Source organism: Anser cygnoides, unplaced genomic scaffold, assembly GCF_040182565.1.
Source record: "Anser cygnoides isolate HZ-2024a breed goose unplaced genomic scaffold, Taihu_goose_T2T_genome scaffold_43_1, whole genome shotgun sequence".
NCBI classification, from domain to species: Eukaryota; Metazoa; Chordata; class Aves; order Anseriformes; family Anatidae; genus Anser; species Anser cygnoides.
Genome location: NW_027103067.1, coordinates 1,128,223 through 1,145,354, shown reverse-complemented (window position 1 = coordinate 1,145,354; position 17,132 = coordinate 1,128,223). Strand labels below are relative to the sequence as shown.

The following is a 17,132-nucleotide window of genomic DNA, read 5'->3' as shown; positions in this document are numbered from 1 at the left end:
AACAAAATGGCTCCTGGGAGGCCGAAGTGGGCCCCAAAATGGTGCCTAATGCCCCAAAATTGTCCCTAACAGCCCCAAATTGTCCCCAACATCCTCAAATTGTCCCCAAAACAGTGCTTAGGGAGCCAAAGTGGTGCCCAGTAGGACAAAGTGGGCCCCAAAATGGTACCCAGTGCCCCAAAAGTGTCCCTAACGTCCCCAAATTGTCCCCAATGTCCCCAAATTGTCCCCAAAACAGTGCTTAGGGAGCCAAAATGGTGCCCGAGAGGCCAACGTGGGCCCAAAATGGTGCCTGGCGCCCCAAAATTGTCCCTAATGTCCCCGAATTGTCAACCCAGCGTCCCCAAATCGTCTCGAGATCGTCCCCAAAACAGTGCTCAGGGAACCAAAGTGGTGCCCAGGAGGACAAAGTGGGCCCCAAAATGGTGCCTAATGCCCCAAAATTGTCCCTAATGTCCCTAGATCACCCCCAATGTCCCCAAATTGTCCCCAAAGCAGTGCTCAAGGCAACAAAATGGCTCCTGGGAGGCCAAAGAGGGCCCCAAAATGGTGCCTAATGCCCCCAAATTGTCCCTAACAGCCCCAAAATTGTCCCCAAGATCCTCAAATTGTCCCCAAAACAGTGCTTAGGGAGCCAAAGTGGCACCCGAGAGGACGAAGTGGGCCCCAAAATGGTACCCAGTGCCCCAAAAGTGTCCCTAACGTCCCCAAATTGTCCCCAGTGTCCCCAAATTGTCCCCAAAACAGTGCTCAAGGCAACAAAATGGCTCCTGGGAGGCCGAAGTGGGCCCCAAAATGGTGCCTAATGCCCCAAAATTGTCCCTAACAGCCCCAAATTGTCCCCAACATCCTCAAATTGTCCCCAAAACAGTGCTTAGGGAGCCAAAGTGGCACCCGAGAGGACGAAGTGGGCCCCAAAATGGTACCCAGTGCCCAAAAGTGTCCCTAACGTCCCCAAATTGTCCCCAGTGTCCCCAAATTGTCCCCAAAACAGTGCTCAAGGCAACAAAATGGCTCCTGGGAGGCCGAAGTGGGCCCCAAAATGGTGCCTAATGCCCAAAATTGTCCCTAACAGCCCCAAATTGTCCCCAACATCCTCAAATTGTCCCCAAAACAGTGCTTAGGGAGCCAAAGTGGTGCCCAGTAGGACAAAGTGGGCCCCAAAATGGTGCCCGGTGCCCCAAAAGTGTCCCTAACAGCCCCAAATTGTCCCCAGTGTCCCCAAATTGTCCCCAAAACAGTGCTCAAGGCAACAAAATGGCTCCTGGGAGGCCGAAGTGGGCCCCAAAATGGTGCCTAATGCCCCAAAATTGTCCCTAATGTCCCTAAATCGCCACCAATGTCCCCAAATTGTCCCCCAAAACAGTGCTCAAGGCAACAAAATGGCTCCTGGGAGGCCGAAGTGGGCCCCGAAATGGTGCCTAATGCCCCAAAATTGTCCCTAACAGCCCCAAATTGTCCCCAACATCCTCAAATTGTCCCAAAACAGTGCTTAGGGAGCCAAAATGGTGCCTGAGAGGCCAACGTGGGCCCCAAAATGGTGCCTGGCGCCCCAAAATTGTCCCTAACGTCCCCAGATCGTCCCCAAAGCAGAGTTTAGGGAGCCGAAATAGTGCCCAGGAGGCTAAAGTGGGCCCCAAATGGTCCCCAACGTCCCTAAATTGTCCCAAACGTCCCCAAATTGTCCCCAAATCAGTGCATAGGGGCCTAAAATGGTGCCCGAGAGGCCAATGTGGGCCCCAAAATGGTGCCCAGCACCCCAAAATTGTCCCTAATATCCCCAAATCGTCCCCAAAACAGCGCTGAGGGGCCTAAAATGGTCCCCGAGAGGCCAAAGTGGGCCCCAAAATAGTGCCCAGAGCCCCCAGATTGTCCCCAGAACCCTCAGATTGTCCCTAAAGCAGTGCTTGGGACCCCAAAATGATGCCTGGGACCCCAAAATGATGCCTGGGACCCCAAAATGGTGCCTGGGACCCCAAAATGGTGTCCGGGGCCCTAAAATCGCCCTGGCTCCCCAAAACGGCCCCGAATCCCCCAAAACGGCGCCGGGGCCGACTCGGGCACCCGCGTCCCCATCGCGTGTCCCCCCCCCCCCCCCCCCCCACCCCGCTCCCCCCTCCCCACCCTGCGGGTTTGGAGCCTTCGTGTCCCCCCCACTGCCCCCCCCCCCCCCGGGGCACAGCGCCGGGACCCCCCCAAAGGGGCTGGGACCCCCCCAGAGGGGCCGGGACCCCCCTAAAGGGGCTGGGACCCCCCCCCAGGATTGGGGTCCCCCCCCGAGCCCCATAGAAATGGGGCCCCCCCCTCTACGGGGCTGCGGGTTCCCTGTGGGCTCAGGGACCCCCCCTGAGGGTTTGGGGACCCCCCCCCATGGGTTTGGGGACCCCCCCCCATGGGTTTGGGGACCCCCCCCGTGGGATCGGGGACCCCCCCAAGGGGTCGGAGGCCCCCCTATGGGATTCAGGACCCCACTATGGGTTCGGGGCCCCCCTCATGGGATTGGGCCCCCCCCCATGGGATCGGGGACCTCCTATGGGATTGGGGACCCCCCCCGTGGGATTGCCCCCCCCCCATGGGATTGGGGACCCCCCCATGGGATTGGGGACCCCCCATGGGATTGGGGACCCCCCCCCCATAGGATTGGGGCCGCCCCTATGGGATTGGGGATCCCCCATGGGATTAAGGACCCCCCCCCCATGGGATTGGGGACCCCCCATGGGATCGGGGACCCCCCATGGGATTGGGGACCCCCCCCATAGGATTGGGGCCGCCCCTATGGGATTGGGAACCCCCCATGGGATTGGGGACCCCGCTATGGGATTGGGGACCCCCCATGGGATTGGGGACCCCCCCATGGGATCGGGGACCCCGCTATGGGATTGGGGACCCCCCATGGGATTGGGGACCCCCCCATGGGATCGGGGACCCCCCATGGGATTGAGGACCCCCCCCATAGGATTGGGGACCTCCCATGGGATTGGGGACCCCCCCCCATGGGATCGGGGACCCCCCATGGGATCGGGGACCCCGCTATGGGATTGGGGACCCCCCCCCATAGGATTGGGGCTGCCCCTATGGGATTGGGGACCCCCCCCTATGGGATTGGGGACCCCCATGGGATTGGGGACCCCCCCATGGGATCGGGGACCCCCCATGGGATTGGGGACCCCCCCCATAGGATTGGGGCCGCCCCTATGGGATTGGGAACCCCCCATGGGATTGGGGACCCCGCTATGGGATTGGGGACCCCCCATGGGATTGAGGACCCCCCCCTATGGGATTGGGGACCCCCCCCTATGGGATTGGGGACCCCCATGGGATCGGGGACCCCCCCATGGGATTGGGGACCCCCCATGGGATTGGGGACCCCCCCCATAGGATTGGGGCCGCCCCTATGGGATTGGCCCCCCCCCACGGGATCGGGGACCCCGCTATGGGACTGGGGACCCCCCCGTGGGATTGGGGCCGCCCCTATGGGATTGGGGACCCCCCATGGGATTGGGGACCCCCCCCATGGGATTGGGGACCCCCCATGGGATTGGGGATCCCACCCCATGGTTTTGGGGCCCCCCCCCCCCCGGTCCCGGCGCGCTTGCCCCCGCCGCCCCGCAGCGGTTGACGAGGGGGGGCCCAGCCCTGGGGCGCCCGATCCCCCCGGATCCCCCCCCGGGATCCCCCGGGATCAGCTGCGCCCCCTCCCCCCGGGCTGGGCCCTGCGAGGGGGCCGGGATCGCCCGGCCGCGAGGTGCCTCAGCCCCCCCCCCCCCGACCCCCCCATCCCAATCCCGTCATCCTCATCCCAATCCCATTAACCCCACCCCAATCCCATCATCCCCACCCCAATCCCATTAACCCCACCCCAATCCCATTAACCCCACCCCAATCCCATCATCCCCACCCCAATCCCATTAACCCATCCCACCCCAATCCCATCATCCCCACCCCAATCCCATCATCCCCATCCCAATCCCATTATTTCCATCCCATCCCATCCCAATCCCATTAACCCCACCCCAATCCCATTATCCCCATCCCAATCCCATCATCCCCACCCCAATCCCTTTAACCCCACCCCAATCCCATTATTCCAATCCCACCCCAATCCTGTCATCCCCACCCCAATCCCATTAACCCCATCCCACCCCAATCCCACCATCCCAATCCCAATCCCATTATCCCCACCCCATCCCAATCCCAATATTTCCATCCCATCCCACCCCAATCCCATTAACCCCATCCCATCCCAATCCCATTATCCCCATCCCAATCCCATTATCCCTACCCCAATCCCATTATCTCCATCCAATCCCACCCCAATCCCATTAACCCCACCCCATCCTATCCCATCATCCCCACCCCAATCCCACCGTCCCAATCCCAATCCCATTATCCCCATCCCAATCCCATCATCCCCACCCCAATTCCATTAACCCCATCCCATCCCAATCCCATCATCCCCACCCCAATCCCATTATCCCCTTCCCAATCCCATTATCTCCATCCAATCCCACCCCAATCCCATCATCCCCATCCCAATCCCATTAACCCCATCCCAATCCCATTATCCCCACCCCATCCCAATCCCATTATTTCCATCCCATCCACCCCAATCCCATCATCCCCACCCCAATCCCATTAACCCCACCCCAATCCCATTAACCCCATCCCATCCCAATCCCAATATTCCCATCCCAATCCCATTATCCCCATCCCAATCCCATTATCCCCATCCCAATCCCATCATCCCCACCCCAATCCCTTTAACCCCACCCCAATCCCATTATTCCAATCCCACCCCAATCCTGTCATCCCCACCCCAATCCCATTAACCCCATCCCACCCCAATCCCACCATCCCAATCCCAATCCCATTATCCCCACCCCATCCCAATCCCAATATTTCCATCCCATCCCACCCCAATCCCATTAACCCCATCCCACCCCAATCCCATTATCCCCATCCCAATCCCATTATCCCTACCCCAATCCCATTATCTCCATCCAATCCCACCCCAATCCCATTAACCCCACCCCATCCTATCCCATCATCCCCACCCCAATCCCGCCGTCCCAATCCCAATCCCATTATCCCCATCCCAATCCCATCATCCCCACCCCAATCCCATTAACCCCATCCCATCCCAATCCCATCATCCCCACCCCAATCCCATCATCCCCACCCCAATCCCATTATCCCCATCCCAATCCCATTATCTCCATCCAATCCCACCCCAATCCCATCATCCCCATCCCAATCCCATTAACCCCATCCCAATTGCATTATCCCCACCCCATCCCAATCCCATTATTTCCATCCCATCCCACCCCAATCCCATTATCCCCATCCCAATCCCATCATCCCCACCCCAATCCCATTAATCCCACCCCAATCCCATTAACCCCATCCTACCCCAATCCCATCATCCCCACCCCAATCCCATCATCCCCACCCCAATCCCATTAATCCCACCCCAATCCCATTAACCCCATCCTACCCCAATCCCATCATCCCCACCCCAATCCCCCTGTCCCAATCCCAATCCCATTAACCCCATTCCAATCCCATTATCTCCATCCCATCCCCCTCCAATCCCATTAACCCCACCCTAATCCCATTAACCCCATCCCACCCCAATCCCATCATCCCCACCCCAATCCCATTAATCCCACCCCAATCCCATTAACCCCATCCCAATCCCATTAACCCCATCCTACCCCAATCCCATCATCCCCACCCCAATCCCCCTGTCCCAATCCCAATCCCATTAACCCCATTCCAATCCCATTATCTCCATCCCATCCCCCTCCAATCCCATTAACCCCACCCTAATCCCATTAACCCCATCCCACCCCAATCCCATCATCCCCACCCCAATCCCATCATCCCCACCCCAATCCCATTAATCCCACCCCAATCCCATTAACCCCATCCTACCCCAATCCCATCATCCCCACCCCAATCCCCCTGTCCCAATCCCAATCCCATTAACCCCATTCCAATCCCATTATCTCCATCCCATCCCCCTCCAATCCCATTAACCCCACCCTAATCCCATTAACCCCATCCCACCCCAATCCCATCATCCCCACCCCAATCCCATTAATCCCACCCCAATCCCATTAACCCCATCCCAATCCCATTAACCCCATCCTACCCCAATCCCATCATCCCCACCCCAATCCCCCTGTCCCAATCCCAATCCCATTAACCCCATCCCAATCCCATTATCTCCATCCCATCCCCCTCCAATCCCATTAACCCCACCCTAATCCCATTAACCCCATCCCACCCCAATCCCATTATCCCCACCCCAATCCCATTAATCCCACCCCAATCCCATTAACCCCATCCCAATCCCATTAACCCCATCCTACCCCAATCCCATCATCCCCACCCCAATCCCCCTGTCCCAATCCCAATCCCATTAACCCCATCCCAATCCCATTATCTCCATCCCATCCCCCTCCAATCCCATTAACCCCACCCTAATCCCATTAACCCCATCCCACCCCAATCCCATTATCCCCACCCCAATCCCATTATCCCCACCCCAATCCCATCATCCCCACCCCAATCCCATTAACCCCACCCCAATCCCATTAACCCCACCCCACCCCAATCCCGCCGTCCCAATCCCAATCCCATTACCCGCCCCCCCGCCCCCCCGGCACCTCGCGGCCCCCCCCCGGCCCCCTCCCCGCTCGTCCCCCGGGGCCGGCGCCGGCGGCGGCTGCGCGAAGGGCCTGATCCTGCTCTCTTCTCTCCCCAGACTGCGTGCGCGTGGGCTGCCACCCCAGTAAGTGTGCCCCCCCCCGCCCCCCCCCGGGGTGCCTGGGTCCCCCCCCCACCCCTGGGTGCACCCCCCCCACCCCTGGGTGCCCCCCCCCTACCCTCGTGTGCCCCCCTCCCCCCCTTGTGTGCCCAGCTCCCCCCCTTGGGTGCCCCCCCCCACCTTTGGGTGCTCCCCCCCCCCTTTGATTGCCCCCCCCGGGCCCCCTTGGTCCCCTGGGTGCCCCCCCAGGTCTCCTGAAACCCCCCCCGCACACACGCGTGTGTCCCGGCCGTGCACACGCGTGTGGGGACGGGCTGGGGGGGGGTAGGGGGGGGCGCCGTGTGAATTCAGGTAAGGAGGGGGGTTGCACGCGCGCGTGCAAGGGGTGGTGTGTCGCCGTGGTGCAAGGAGAGGGGGTGTAAATGCACGCGTTTGTGCAAGGGGGGGCACACGCACACGTGTGTGTGTGTGGGGACTGCACACGCATGCAAGGACTGGGGACACGCGCGTGTGCAAGGGGTGCGGTGGGGGGGGTGGGGGGGGGCGCTGCTGTCGCCGTCGTGCGAGAAGAGGTGCGTGTGGGGCGTGCAAATGCGCAGGCGTGTGCAAGGAGGGAGGCACGTGCGTGAGAAGCCCACGCGCACACGTGTGCAAGGCCTGGGGGCGTGCGCGTGTGCAAGGGCTGGTGTTACGCACATGCAAGGCTGCGCAGCGGCCGGGGGGGGTCCCAGTGACACACGCGTGTGCACAGAGGGTGGTGTGGGGAGGGGACACGCGTGTGTGCCACGCACGCCCGGACCCGGCGAGGACGCAGGTGAGTGTGGTCCCCTTGCACGAGGACCCCCTCCCCCCAGGGTGGCCCCGTCCCCAAGGACCCAGGCGCCCCCCCCCCCCCCCGTGCCCCCATCGCGTGTCCTGGGGCGGGGGCACACGCGTGTGCAGCCTTGCACACACGTTGCACACGTATGGCCTGTGGTTGTGCACAGGCGTGCAAGTGTTACGGCCGTGCACAGACGTGCGGACGTGTGTTCACGTGTCCTGCAGCTGTGCATGGATGTGTGCGCACACACGTGTGCACGTGCACACGCGTGTGCACCCCCACCCTCTCTGCATGCTCCCCCTCCCCACCCCGTGTCCCCTCCTGTGTCCCCCCCGCGTGTCCCCCGGCTGGTGCACACGCTGGTGCCCCATGGCTGGGCTGGCACAAGCGTGTGCAAGGCACGTGCACGCCCCGTGTGCTCGTGTGCAGCGCTTGTGAGCGTGCGGGTGTGCACGGGGCTGAGTGTGTTTGCTGGGGGGGGGGGGTGAGTGTGCACGGGGCTTTAGGTGTGTGGTTGTGCACGGTGCTCTGGTGTCTGCGCGTGCACGGTGGGTGCTGGGTGTGCGCTGGGTGTGCGCTGGGTGTGCATTGGGTGTACTGGGTGTGTACGGGGTGCGCTGGGTGTGTGCTGGGTGCCCTGAGTGTGCATTGGGTGCCCTGGGTGTGAGTTGGGTGTGCTGGGGGTGCACTGGGTGCACTGGACGTGTGCTGAGTGTGCACTGGGTGCACGCTGGGTGCTCTGGGTGCCCACTGGGTGTATGTTGGGTGCCCTGAGTGTGTGCTGGGTGTGCCCCGAGTGTGCTCTGAGTGTGCCCCAGGCATGCTGGGTGTGCACTGGGTGTGCAGAGTGTGTATTGGGTGTGTGCTGGGTGTGCCCCGGGTACACACTGGGTGCCCTGGGTGCCCACTGGGTGTACGTTGGGTGCCCTGAGTGTGCCCTGAGTGTGCACTGGGTGTGTGTTGGGCGCATGCTGGGTGCTCTGGCTGCACACTGGGTGTATGTTGGGTGTGCTGGGTGCCCTGAGTGTGCCCTGGGTGTGCCGAGAGTGCACTGGGTGCGTGTTGGGTGTGCACTGGATGTATGTTGGGTGCCCACCGGGTGTACGTTGGGTGCCCTGAGTGTGCCCTGAGTGTGCACTGGGTGTATGTTGGGTGCCCTGGGTGTGTGCTGGGTGCCCTGAGTGTGCACTGAGTGTGCCTTGGGTGTGCCGAGTGTGCACTGGGTGCGTGTTGGGTGCCTTGGGTGCATGCTGGGTGCCTTGGGTGCTCACTGGGTGTATGTAGGGTGCCCTGAGCGTGCCCCGAGTGTGCACTGGGCATACGTTGGGTGCCCTGGGTGTGTGCTGGGTGCCCTGAGTGTGCACTGGGTGTGCACTGGGTGTGCCGAGTGTGCCCTGGGTGTGCCGACTGTGCACTGGGTGCGTGTTGGGTGCGCACTGGATGTATGTTGTGTGCCCTGGGCGCCCGCTGGGTGTACGTTGGGTGCCCGAGCGTGCCTTGAGTGTGCACTGGGTGTGTGCTGGGTGCCCTGAGTGTGCCCTGGGTGTGCACTGGATGTGCCGAGTGTGCACTGGGTGCGTGTTGGGTGCGCACTGGATGTACGTTGGGTGCACTGGGTGCACGCTGGGTGCCCTGGGTGCCCACTGGGTGTTTATAGGGTGCCCTGGGTGTGTGCTGGGTGCCCTGAGTGTGCACTGGGTGTGCACTGGGCGCGCCGAGTGTGCCCTGGGTGTGCCGAGTGTGCACTGGGTGCATGTTGGGTGCCCTGGGTGCGTGCTGGGTGTACGCTGGGTGCCCTGAGTGTGCCCTGAGTGTGCCCTGGGTGTATGTTGGGTGCCCTGGGTGTGTGCTGGGTGCCCTGAGTGTGCACTGGGTGTGCCCTGGGCGTGCCGAGTGTGCACTGGTTGCATGTTGGGCGCCCACTGGATGTACGTTGGGTGCCCTGGGTGCGTGCTGGGTGCCCCGGGCGCCCGCTGGGTGTACGTTGGGTGCCCTGAGTGTGCCCTGGGTGTGTGCTGGGTGCCCTGAGTGTGCCCTGAGTGTGCCCTGAGTGTGCCCTGGGTGTATGTTGGGTGCCCTGGGTGTGTGCTGGGTGCCCTGAGTGTGCACTGGGTGTGCCCTGGGTGTGCCGAGTGTGCACTGGTTGCATGTTGGGCGCCCACTGGATGTACGTTGGGTGCCCTGGGTGCGTGCTGGGTGCCCCGGGCGCCCGCTGGGTGTACGTTGGGTGCCCTGAGTGTGCCCTGGGTGTGTGCTGGGTGCCCTGAGTGTGCCCTGAGTGTGCCCTGAGTGTGCCCTGGGTGTATGTTGGGTGCCCTGGGTGTGTGCTGGGTGCCCTGAGTGTGCCCTGAGTGTGCCCTGAGTGTGCCCTGAGTGTGCTGAGTGTGCCCTGGGCGTGCCGAGTGTGCACTGGTTGCATGTTGGGCGCCCACTGGGTGTACGTTGGTTGCCCTGGGTGCGCGCTGGGTGCCCCGGGCGCCCGCTGGGTGTACGTTGGGTGCCCTGAGTGTGCCCCGAGCGTGCCCCGAGCGTGCCCCGGGCGTGCCCCGGGCGTGCGCTGACGGCCTGGCGCAGGCAAGGGCCCCGAGACGCTGGTGGCGGGGCAGCGGCTGGACGACAACGAGTGGCACAGCGTGCGCGTCCTGCGCCGCGGGCGCAGCCTCCAGCTCTCCGTCGACAACGTCACCGTCGAGGGTAGGGGGCTTGGGGGGGTTGGGGGGGGCTTGGGGGGGTTGGGGGGGGTCTATGGGGACGGGGGGGGGCTGGGGTGGGGGGTCTGTGGGGATGGGGGGGGGTCTATGGGGACGGGGGTCTGTGGAATGTGGGAGGGGGTCTTCGGGTCTTTGGGGACTTGGGGGGGGGGGCTATGGGGATGGGGGGGGCTTTGGGGACATTGGGGGGGTCTTTGGGGTCATGGGGGGTCTGTGGGGACATGGGAGGGGGACTGTGGGGTCCACAGGGATGTGGGAGGGGGTCTATGGGGACATGGGGATGTGGGGGAGTTTATGGGGACATGGGAGGGGGTCCTGGAGCTCCATGGGGCCATGGCACGGGGACACGCAGCCCCACGGGGATTTGGGGCCATGGCACACGGCCGTGGAGCTCCACGGGGACTTGGGGTCACGGCACACGGCCATGGGGCTCCACGGGGACTTGGGGCCATGGCACACGGCCACGAGGCCCCACGGGGACTTGGGGACACGGTGTATGGCCATGGAGCTCCACGGGGACTTGGGGTCACGGCGCATGGACACGAAACCCCGTGGGGATCTGGGGCCATGACACACGGCCGTGGAGCTCCATGGGGACTTGGACCATGGGGTCATAGGTCTATGGGTCATGGCACATGGACACGAGGCCCCATGGGGACTTGATCCATGGGGTCACAGGTCCATGGGTGATGACACGTGGACACGAAGCCCCTTGGGGACCTGGGGACACGGTGTATGGCCATGGAGCTCAAATGGGGACTTGGGGTCGCGGCACATGGACACGAAACCCCGTGGGGATCTGGGGCCGTGACACACGGCCACGAGGCCCCACGGGGACTTGGGGACACGGTGTATGGCCATGGAGCTCCACGGGGTCTTGGGGCTGTGGGGCAAGGACACGAAACCCCATGGGGATTTGGGGCCATGGCACGTGGACGTGGAGCCCCACGGGGACTTGATCCATGGGGTCACAGGTCCATGGGTGATGACACACGGACACGAAACCCCATGGGGACTTGGGGCCGTGACACACGGCCATGAGGCCCCATGGGGACTTGGGGACACGGTGTATGGCCGTGGAGCTCCACAGGGACTTGGGGCCGTGGGGCATGGACACGAAACCCCATGGGGATTTGGGGCCACGGCACGTGGACGTGGAGCCCCACGGGGACTTGAAGTCACGGCACATGGACACGAGGCCCCATGGGGACTTGGACCATGGGGTCACAGGTCCATGGGTGATGACACACGGACACGAAACCCCGTGGGGACTTGGGGCCAAGACACACGGCCATGGAGATCCGTGGCAATTTGGGGCCGTGACACGTGGACAGGAAACCCCATGGGGATTTGGGGCCATGGCACGTGGACGTGGAGCTCCACGGGGACTCGGGGCCGTGACACGCAGACGTGGAGCTCCATGGGGACTTGGGGTCACGGCACATGGACACGAAACCCCATGGGGACTTGGGGCCATGGCACGTGGACGTGGAGCTCCATGGGGACTTGGGGCTGTGACACGTGGACACGAAACCCCATGGGGACTTGGGGCCATGGCACACGGCCACGAGGCCCCACGGGGACTTGGGGACACGGTGTATGGCCATGGAGCTCCACGGGGACTCGGGGCCGTGACACGCGGACACGGAGCCCCTCGGGGACCTCGCTCCCCACACGCCGCCCCCCTCATCCCCGTCCCCCCATCCCCGTCCCCGCAGGCCAGCTGTCGGGCGCCCACACCCGCCTGGAGCTGCACAGCATCGAGACGGGGATGGTGACGGAGCGGCGCTTCCTGGCCGCCGTCCCCTCCAACTTCCTGGGCCACCTCAGCGGCCTCCTCTTCAACGGCCTCCCCTACCTCGACCTCTGCAAGAACGGCGACCTCAGCTCCGCCTGCGAGCTCAACGCCCGCTTCGGCCGCCGCGCCATCGTGGCCGACCCCGTGGCCTTCCGGGGCCGCGGCTCCTACGTGGCGCTGGCCACGCTGCAGGCCTACGGCTCCATGCACCTCTTCTTCCAGTTCCGCACCTCGGCCCCCGACGGCCTCCTGCTCTTCAACGGCGGCGACGGCAACGACTTCCTGGCCGTCGAGCTCGTCAAGGGGTGAGGGGGTTGGGGGGGGGTTGGGGGGGGGGTTTGGAGGCCTTAGGGGGTGCTCGGGGACCTTCTGGGGGACCTTGGGGAGCTCTTGGGGACCTCTTGGGGTGCTTGGGGACCTGCTGGGGGACCTTGGGGACCTCTTGGGGTGCTTGGGGACCTGCTGGGGGACCTTGGGGAGCTCCTAGGGAGCTTGGGGACCTCATGGGGGCCTCTTGGGGTGCTCGGGGACCTTCTGGGAACCTCTTGGGGAGCTTGGGGACCTCGGGGACCTTGGGGAGCTCCTGGGGACCTCTTGGGGTGCTCAGGGGCCTCCTGGGGACCTCTTGGGGTGCTCGGGGACCTTCTGGGAACCTCTTGGGGAGCTTGGGGACCTCGGGGACCTTGGGGAGCTCCTGGGGACCTCTTGGGGTGCTCGGGGACCTTCTGGGAACCTCTTGGGGAGCTTGGGGACCTCGGGGACCTTGGGGACCTCCTGGGAACCTCTTGGGGATCTTCTGGGGGACCTTGGAGACCTCTTGGGGCGCTTGGGGACCTCCTGGGAACCTCTTGGGGATCTCCTGGGGGACCTTAGGGGGGATTGGGGGGGTTTGGGGGGGTTGGGGGGGGTCCTGGAGGCCTGAGGGGGTGCTTGGGGACCTTCTGGGGGACCTTGGGGAGCTCTTGAGGTGCTTGGGGACCTCACGGGGACCTCTTGGGGTGCTTGGGGGCCTCCTAGGGGACCTTGGGGATCTCCTGGGGGACCTGGGGGTGATCAGGGAGCTTGGGGACCTTGGGGACCTCCTAGGGGACCTTGGGGAGCTCCTGGGGACCTCTTGGGGTACTTGGGGACCTCCTGGGGGACCTCTTGGGGTGCTTGGGGGCCTCCTGGGGACCTCTTGGGGATCTCCTGGGGGACCTTGGAGACCTCTTGGGGCGCTCGGGGACCTTCTGGGAACCTCTTGGGGTGCTTGGGGACCTCCTGGGGACCTGGGGATGATCGAGGAGCTTGGGGACCTTGGGGACCTCCTAGGGGACCTTGGGGTGCTCCTGGGGACCTCTTGGGGTGCTTGGGGACCTCCTGGGGACCTGGGGGTGATCGAGGAGCTTGGGGACCTTGGGGACCTCCTAGGGGACCTTGGGGTGCTCCTGGGGACCTCTTGGGGTGCTTGGGGACCTCCTGGGGACCTGGGGGTGATGGGGGACCTTGGGGAGCTCCTGGGGTGCTTGGGGACCTCTTGGGGTGCTCGGGGGCCTCCTGGGAACCTCTTGGGGATCTCCTGGGGGACCTTGGGGGGGATTGGGGGGGTTGGGGCGGGGTTGGGGGGGTCCTGGAGGCCTTAGGGGGTGCTTGGGGACCTTCTGGGGGACCTTGGGGAGCTCTTGGGGTGCTTGGGGACCTCCTGGGGACCTTGGGGAGCTCCTGGGGACCTCTTGGGGTGCTTGGGGACCTCCTGGGGACCTCTTGGGGACCTGGGGGTGCTTGGGGACCTCCTGGGGGACCTCAGGGACCTCCTGGGGTGCTTGGGGAGGTTGGGGGCCTCCGGGGGACCTTGGGGTGCTCAGGGACCTCCTGGGGACCCCCTGAGCCTCTCGGGGACCTCGGGGACCTCCCGGACCCCCGTGGGATCCTGGGGACGTCCCCCTGGGCTCAGGCCCCTCCCCTTTTAATCAGCCCCGCCCCTCCGCTCAGGCCCCGCCCCCTCCGTTCAGACCCCGCCCCCCCGAGCTCAGGCCCCTCCCCCTTTGGTCAGGCCCCGCCCCCGGGCTCAGACCACGCCCCCTGGGCTCAGGCCACGCCCCTTGGGTGCAGACCACGCCCCCCGCCTTAGGTACCCCCATTACGTCTTCAACCTGGGCGATGGCCCCCTGGGCTCAGGCCCCTCCCCCTCCGGTCAGGCCCCGCCCCCTTCGGTCAGGCCCCGCCTCCTGGCTCAGGCCACGCCCCCTGACTCAGGCCCCGCCCCCTGACTCAGGCCCCGCCCCCTGACTCAGGCCCCGCCCCCTGGCTCAGACCACGCCCCCTGGCTCAGGCCCCGCCCCCTGGCTCAGGCCCCGCCCCCTGACTCAGGCCACGCCCCCTGGCTCAGGCCCCGCCCCCTGGCTCAGGCCCCGCCCCCTGACTCAGGCCCCGCCCCCTGACTCAGGCCCCGCCCCCTGACTCAGGCCACGCCCCCTGACTCAGGCCACGCCCCCTGACTCAGGCCCCGCCCCTTGACTCAGGCCACGCCCCCTGGCTCAGGCCCCGCCCCCCTGACTCAGGCCCCGCCCCCTGGCTCAGGCCACGCCCCCTGGCTCAGGCCACGCCCCCTGGCTCAGGCCCCGCCCCCTGACTCAGGCCCCGCCCCCTGACTCAGGCCCCGCCCCCTGACTCAGACCCCGCCCCCTGACTCAGACCCCGCCCCTGGCTCAGGCCACGCCCCCCTGACTCAGGCCCCGCCCCCTGGCTCAGACCACCCCCCGGGCTCAGGCCCCGCCCCCTGACTCAGGCCACGCCCCTCGGGCTCAGGCCCCGCCCCCTGGCTCAGGCCCCGCCCCCTGGCTCAGGCCCCGCCCCCTGGCTCAGGCCCCGCCCCCTGACTCAGGCCACGCCCCCTGGCTCAGGCCCCGCCCCCTGACTCAGGCCCCGCCCCCTGGCTCAGGCCCCGCCCCCTGACTCAGGCCCCGCCCCCTGGCTCAGGCCCCGCCCCCTGACTCAGGCCCCGCCCCCTGACTCAGGCCCCGCCCCCTGGCTCAGGCCCCGCCCCCTGACTCAGGCCCCGCCCCCTGGCTCAGGCCCCGCCCCTGACTCAGGCCCCGCCCCCTGACTCAGGCCCCGCCCCCTGACTCAGGCCACGCCCCCTGGCTCAGGCCCCGCCCCCTGGCTCAGGCCCCGCCCCCTGGCTCAGGCCCCGCCCCCTGACTCAGGCCCCGCCCCCTGACTCAGGCCACGCCCCCTGGCTCAGGCCCCGCCCCCTGGCTCAGGCCCCGCCCCTGGCTCAGGCCCCGCCCCTGGCTCAGGCCCCGCCCCCCTGGCTCAGGCCCCCCCCCCCCGGTGCAGGTACATCCACTACGTGTTCGACCTGGGCGACGGCCCCTCGCTGATGAAGGGCAACTCGGAGCAGCCGCTGCACGACGGGCGCTGGCACGAGGTGGCCGTGGCCCGCGAGGGGGGCGCCCTGCACGCGCTGCGGGTGGACGGGCGCCCCGTCACCCAGCACGGCCAGGGGGCGCGCAACCTCGACCTGAAGGGTGAGCGGGGGGGGGGGGCGAGGGGGGGGGGGGGGGGGGGCATCTATGGGGGGGGAACCTGGGGGGGGGAGCTGGGGGGGGAACCTATGGGGGGGGGGGGAACCTAGGGGGGGGGGGGAACATATTGGGGGGGGGGACCTGGGGGGGGGGGGAGCTGGGGGGGGGCATCTATGGGGGGGGCATCTATGGAGGGGGGACCTGTGGGGAGGGCACCTATGGGGGGGGGGGGACCTGGGGGGTGCCTATGGGGGGGGGCATCTATGGGGGGGGGAACATATTGGGGGGGGGACCTGTGGGGGGGGGGGACACCTGTGGGGGGGGGAGCCTATGGGGGGGGAACCTATGGGGGGGTGCCTATGGGGGGACAGCTAAGGGGGGGGGGGACCTGTGGGGGGGGAACCTATGGGGGGGGAGCTGGGGGGGCACTTATAGGGGGGGGACCTGTGGGGGGGAACCTGTGGGGGGGGTACCTATGGGGGGGGCACCTGGGGGGGCGCCTATGGGGGGGGCACCTATGGGGGGGGGGGAGCTGTGGGGGGGGAACCTATGGGGGGGGTGCCTATGGGGGGACAGCTATGGGGGGGGGACCTGTGGGGGGGGAACCTATGGGGGGGGGAGCTGGGGGGGGGCACTTATAGGGGGGGGACCTGTGGGGGGGAACCTGTGGGGGGGGATGCCTATGGGGGGGGGCACCTGGGGGGGGAACCTGTGGGGGGGGGAACCTGTGGGGGGAACCTATGGGGGGGGGACCTGTCGGGGGGGGAGCCTATAAGGGGGAGAGCTGGGGGGGCACTTATGGGGGGGCACCTATGGAGGGGGACCTGTGGGGAGGGCACCTATGGGGGGGACACCTGGGGGGGGGTGCCTATGGGGGGGGCATCTATGGGGGGAACATATTGGGGGGGACCTGTGGGGGGGGGGAGCTGGGGGGGGCGAGGGGGGGGAACCTATGGGGGGGGGCAACTATGGGGGGGGACGTATGGGGGGGGACATGGGGGAGGGCGCCTATGGGGGGGGTACCTATGGGGGGGGGGAGCTGTGGGGGGGAACCTATGGGGGGTGCCTATGGGGGGACAGCTATGGGGGGGGGGACCTGTGTGGGGGGAGCCTATGGGGGGGGGTGAGTGGGGGGAACCTATGGGGGGGCATCTATGGGGGGACAGCTATGGGGGGGGGACACCTGTGGGGGGAACCTATGGGGGGTACCTATGGGGGGGGGCAGCTGGGGGGCGCCCATGGGGGGGGACCTGGGGGGGGGGACCTGTGGGGGGAATCTATGGGGGGCGCCTATGGGGGGGTCCTGTGGGGGGCACCCATGGGGGAGGCAGCTATGGGGGGGGGGGGGGGCGCCTATGGGGGCGGAACCTGTGGGGGGGCACCTATGGGGGTGCCTATGGGGGGGCACCTATGGGGGGGGTGAACCTGGGGGGGGGTGCCTACGGGGGGCACCTATGGGGGAGGACACCTATGGGGGGGCACCAATGGGGGGGGGCACCTATGGGGGGGCTATAAAGGGGGGGGG

The 17,132-nt window shown here is 66.1% G+C and overlaps 1 protein-coding gene across 1 annotated transcript in view; it reads left to right on the top strand.

Moving 5' to 3' along the window:
- LOC136789220 (neurexin-2-like) overlaps positions 1-17,132 on the top strand; it is an 84,161-nt gene that overhangs the window by 31,827 nt on the left and 35,202 nt on the right. The window contains 4 exon segments of the mRNA XM_066989198.1: positions 6,770-6,796; positions 10,167-10,286; positions 12,022-12,406; positions 15,420-15,614. Of these exon segments, the coding sequence (XP_066845299.1) occupies positions 6,770-6,796; positions 10,167-10,286; positions 12,022-12,406; positions 15,420-15,614 (727 nt within the window).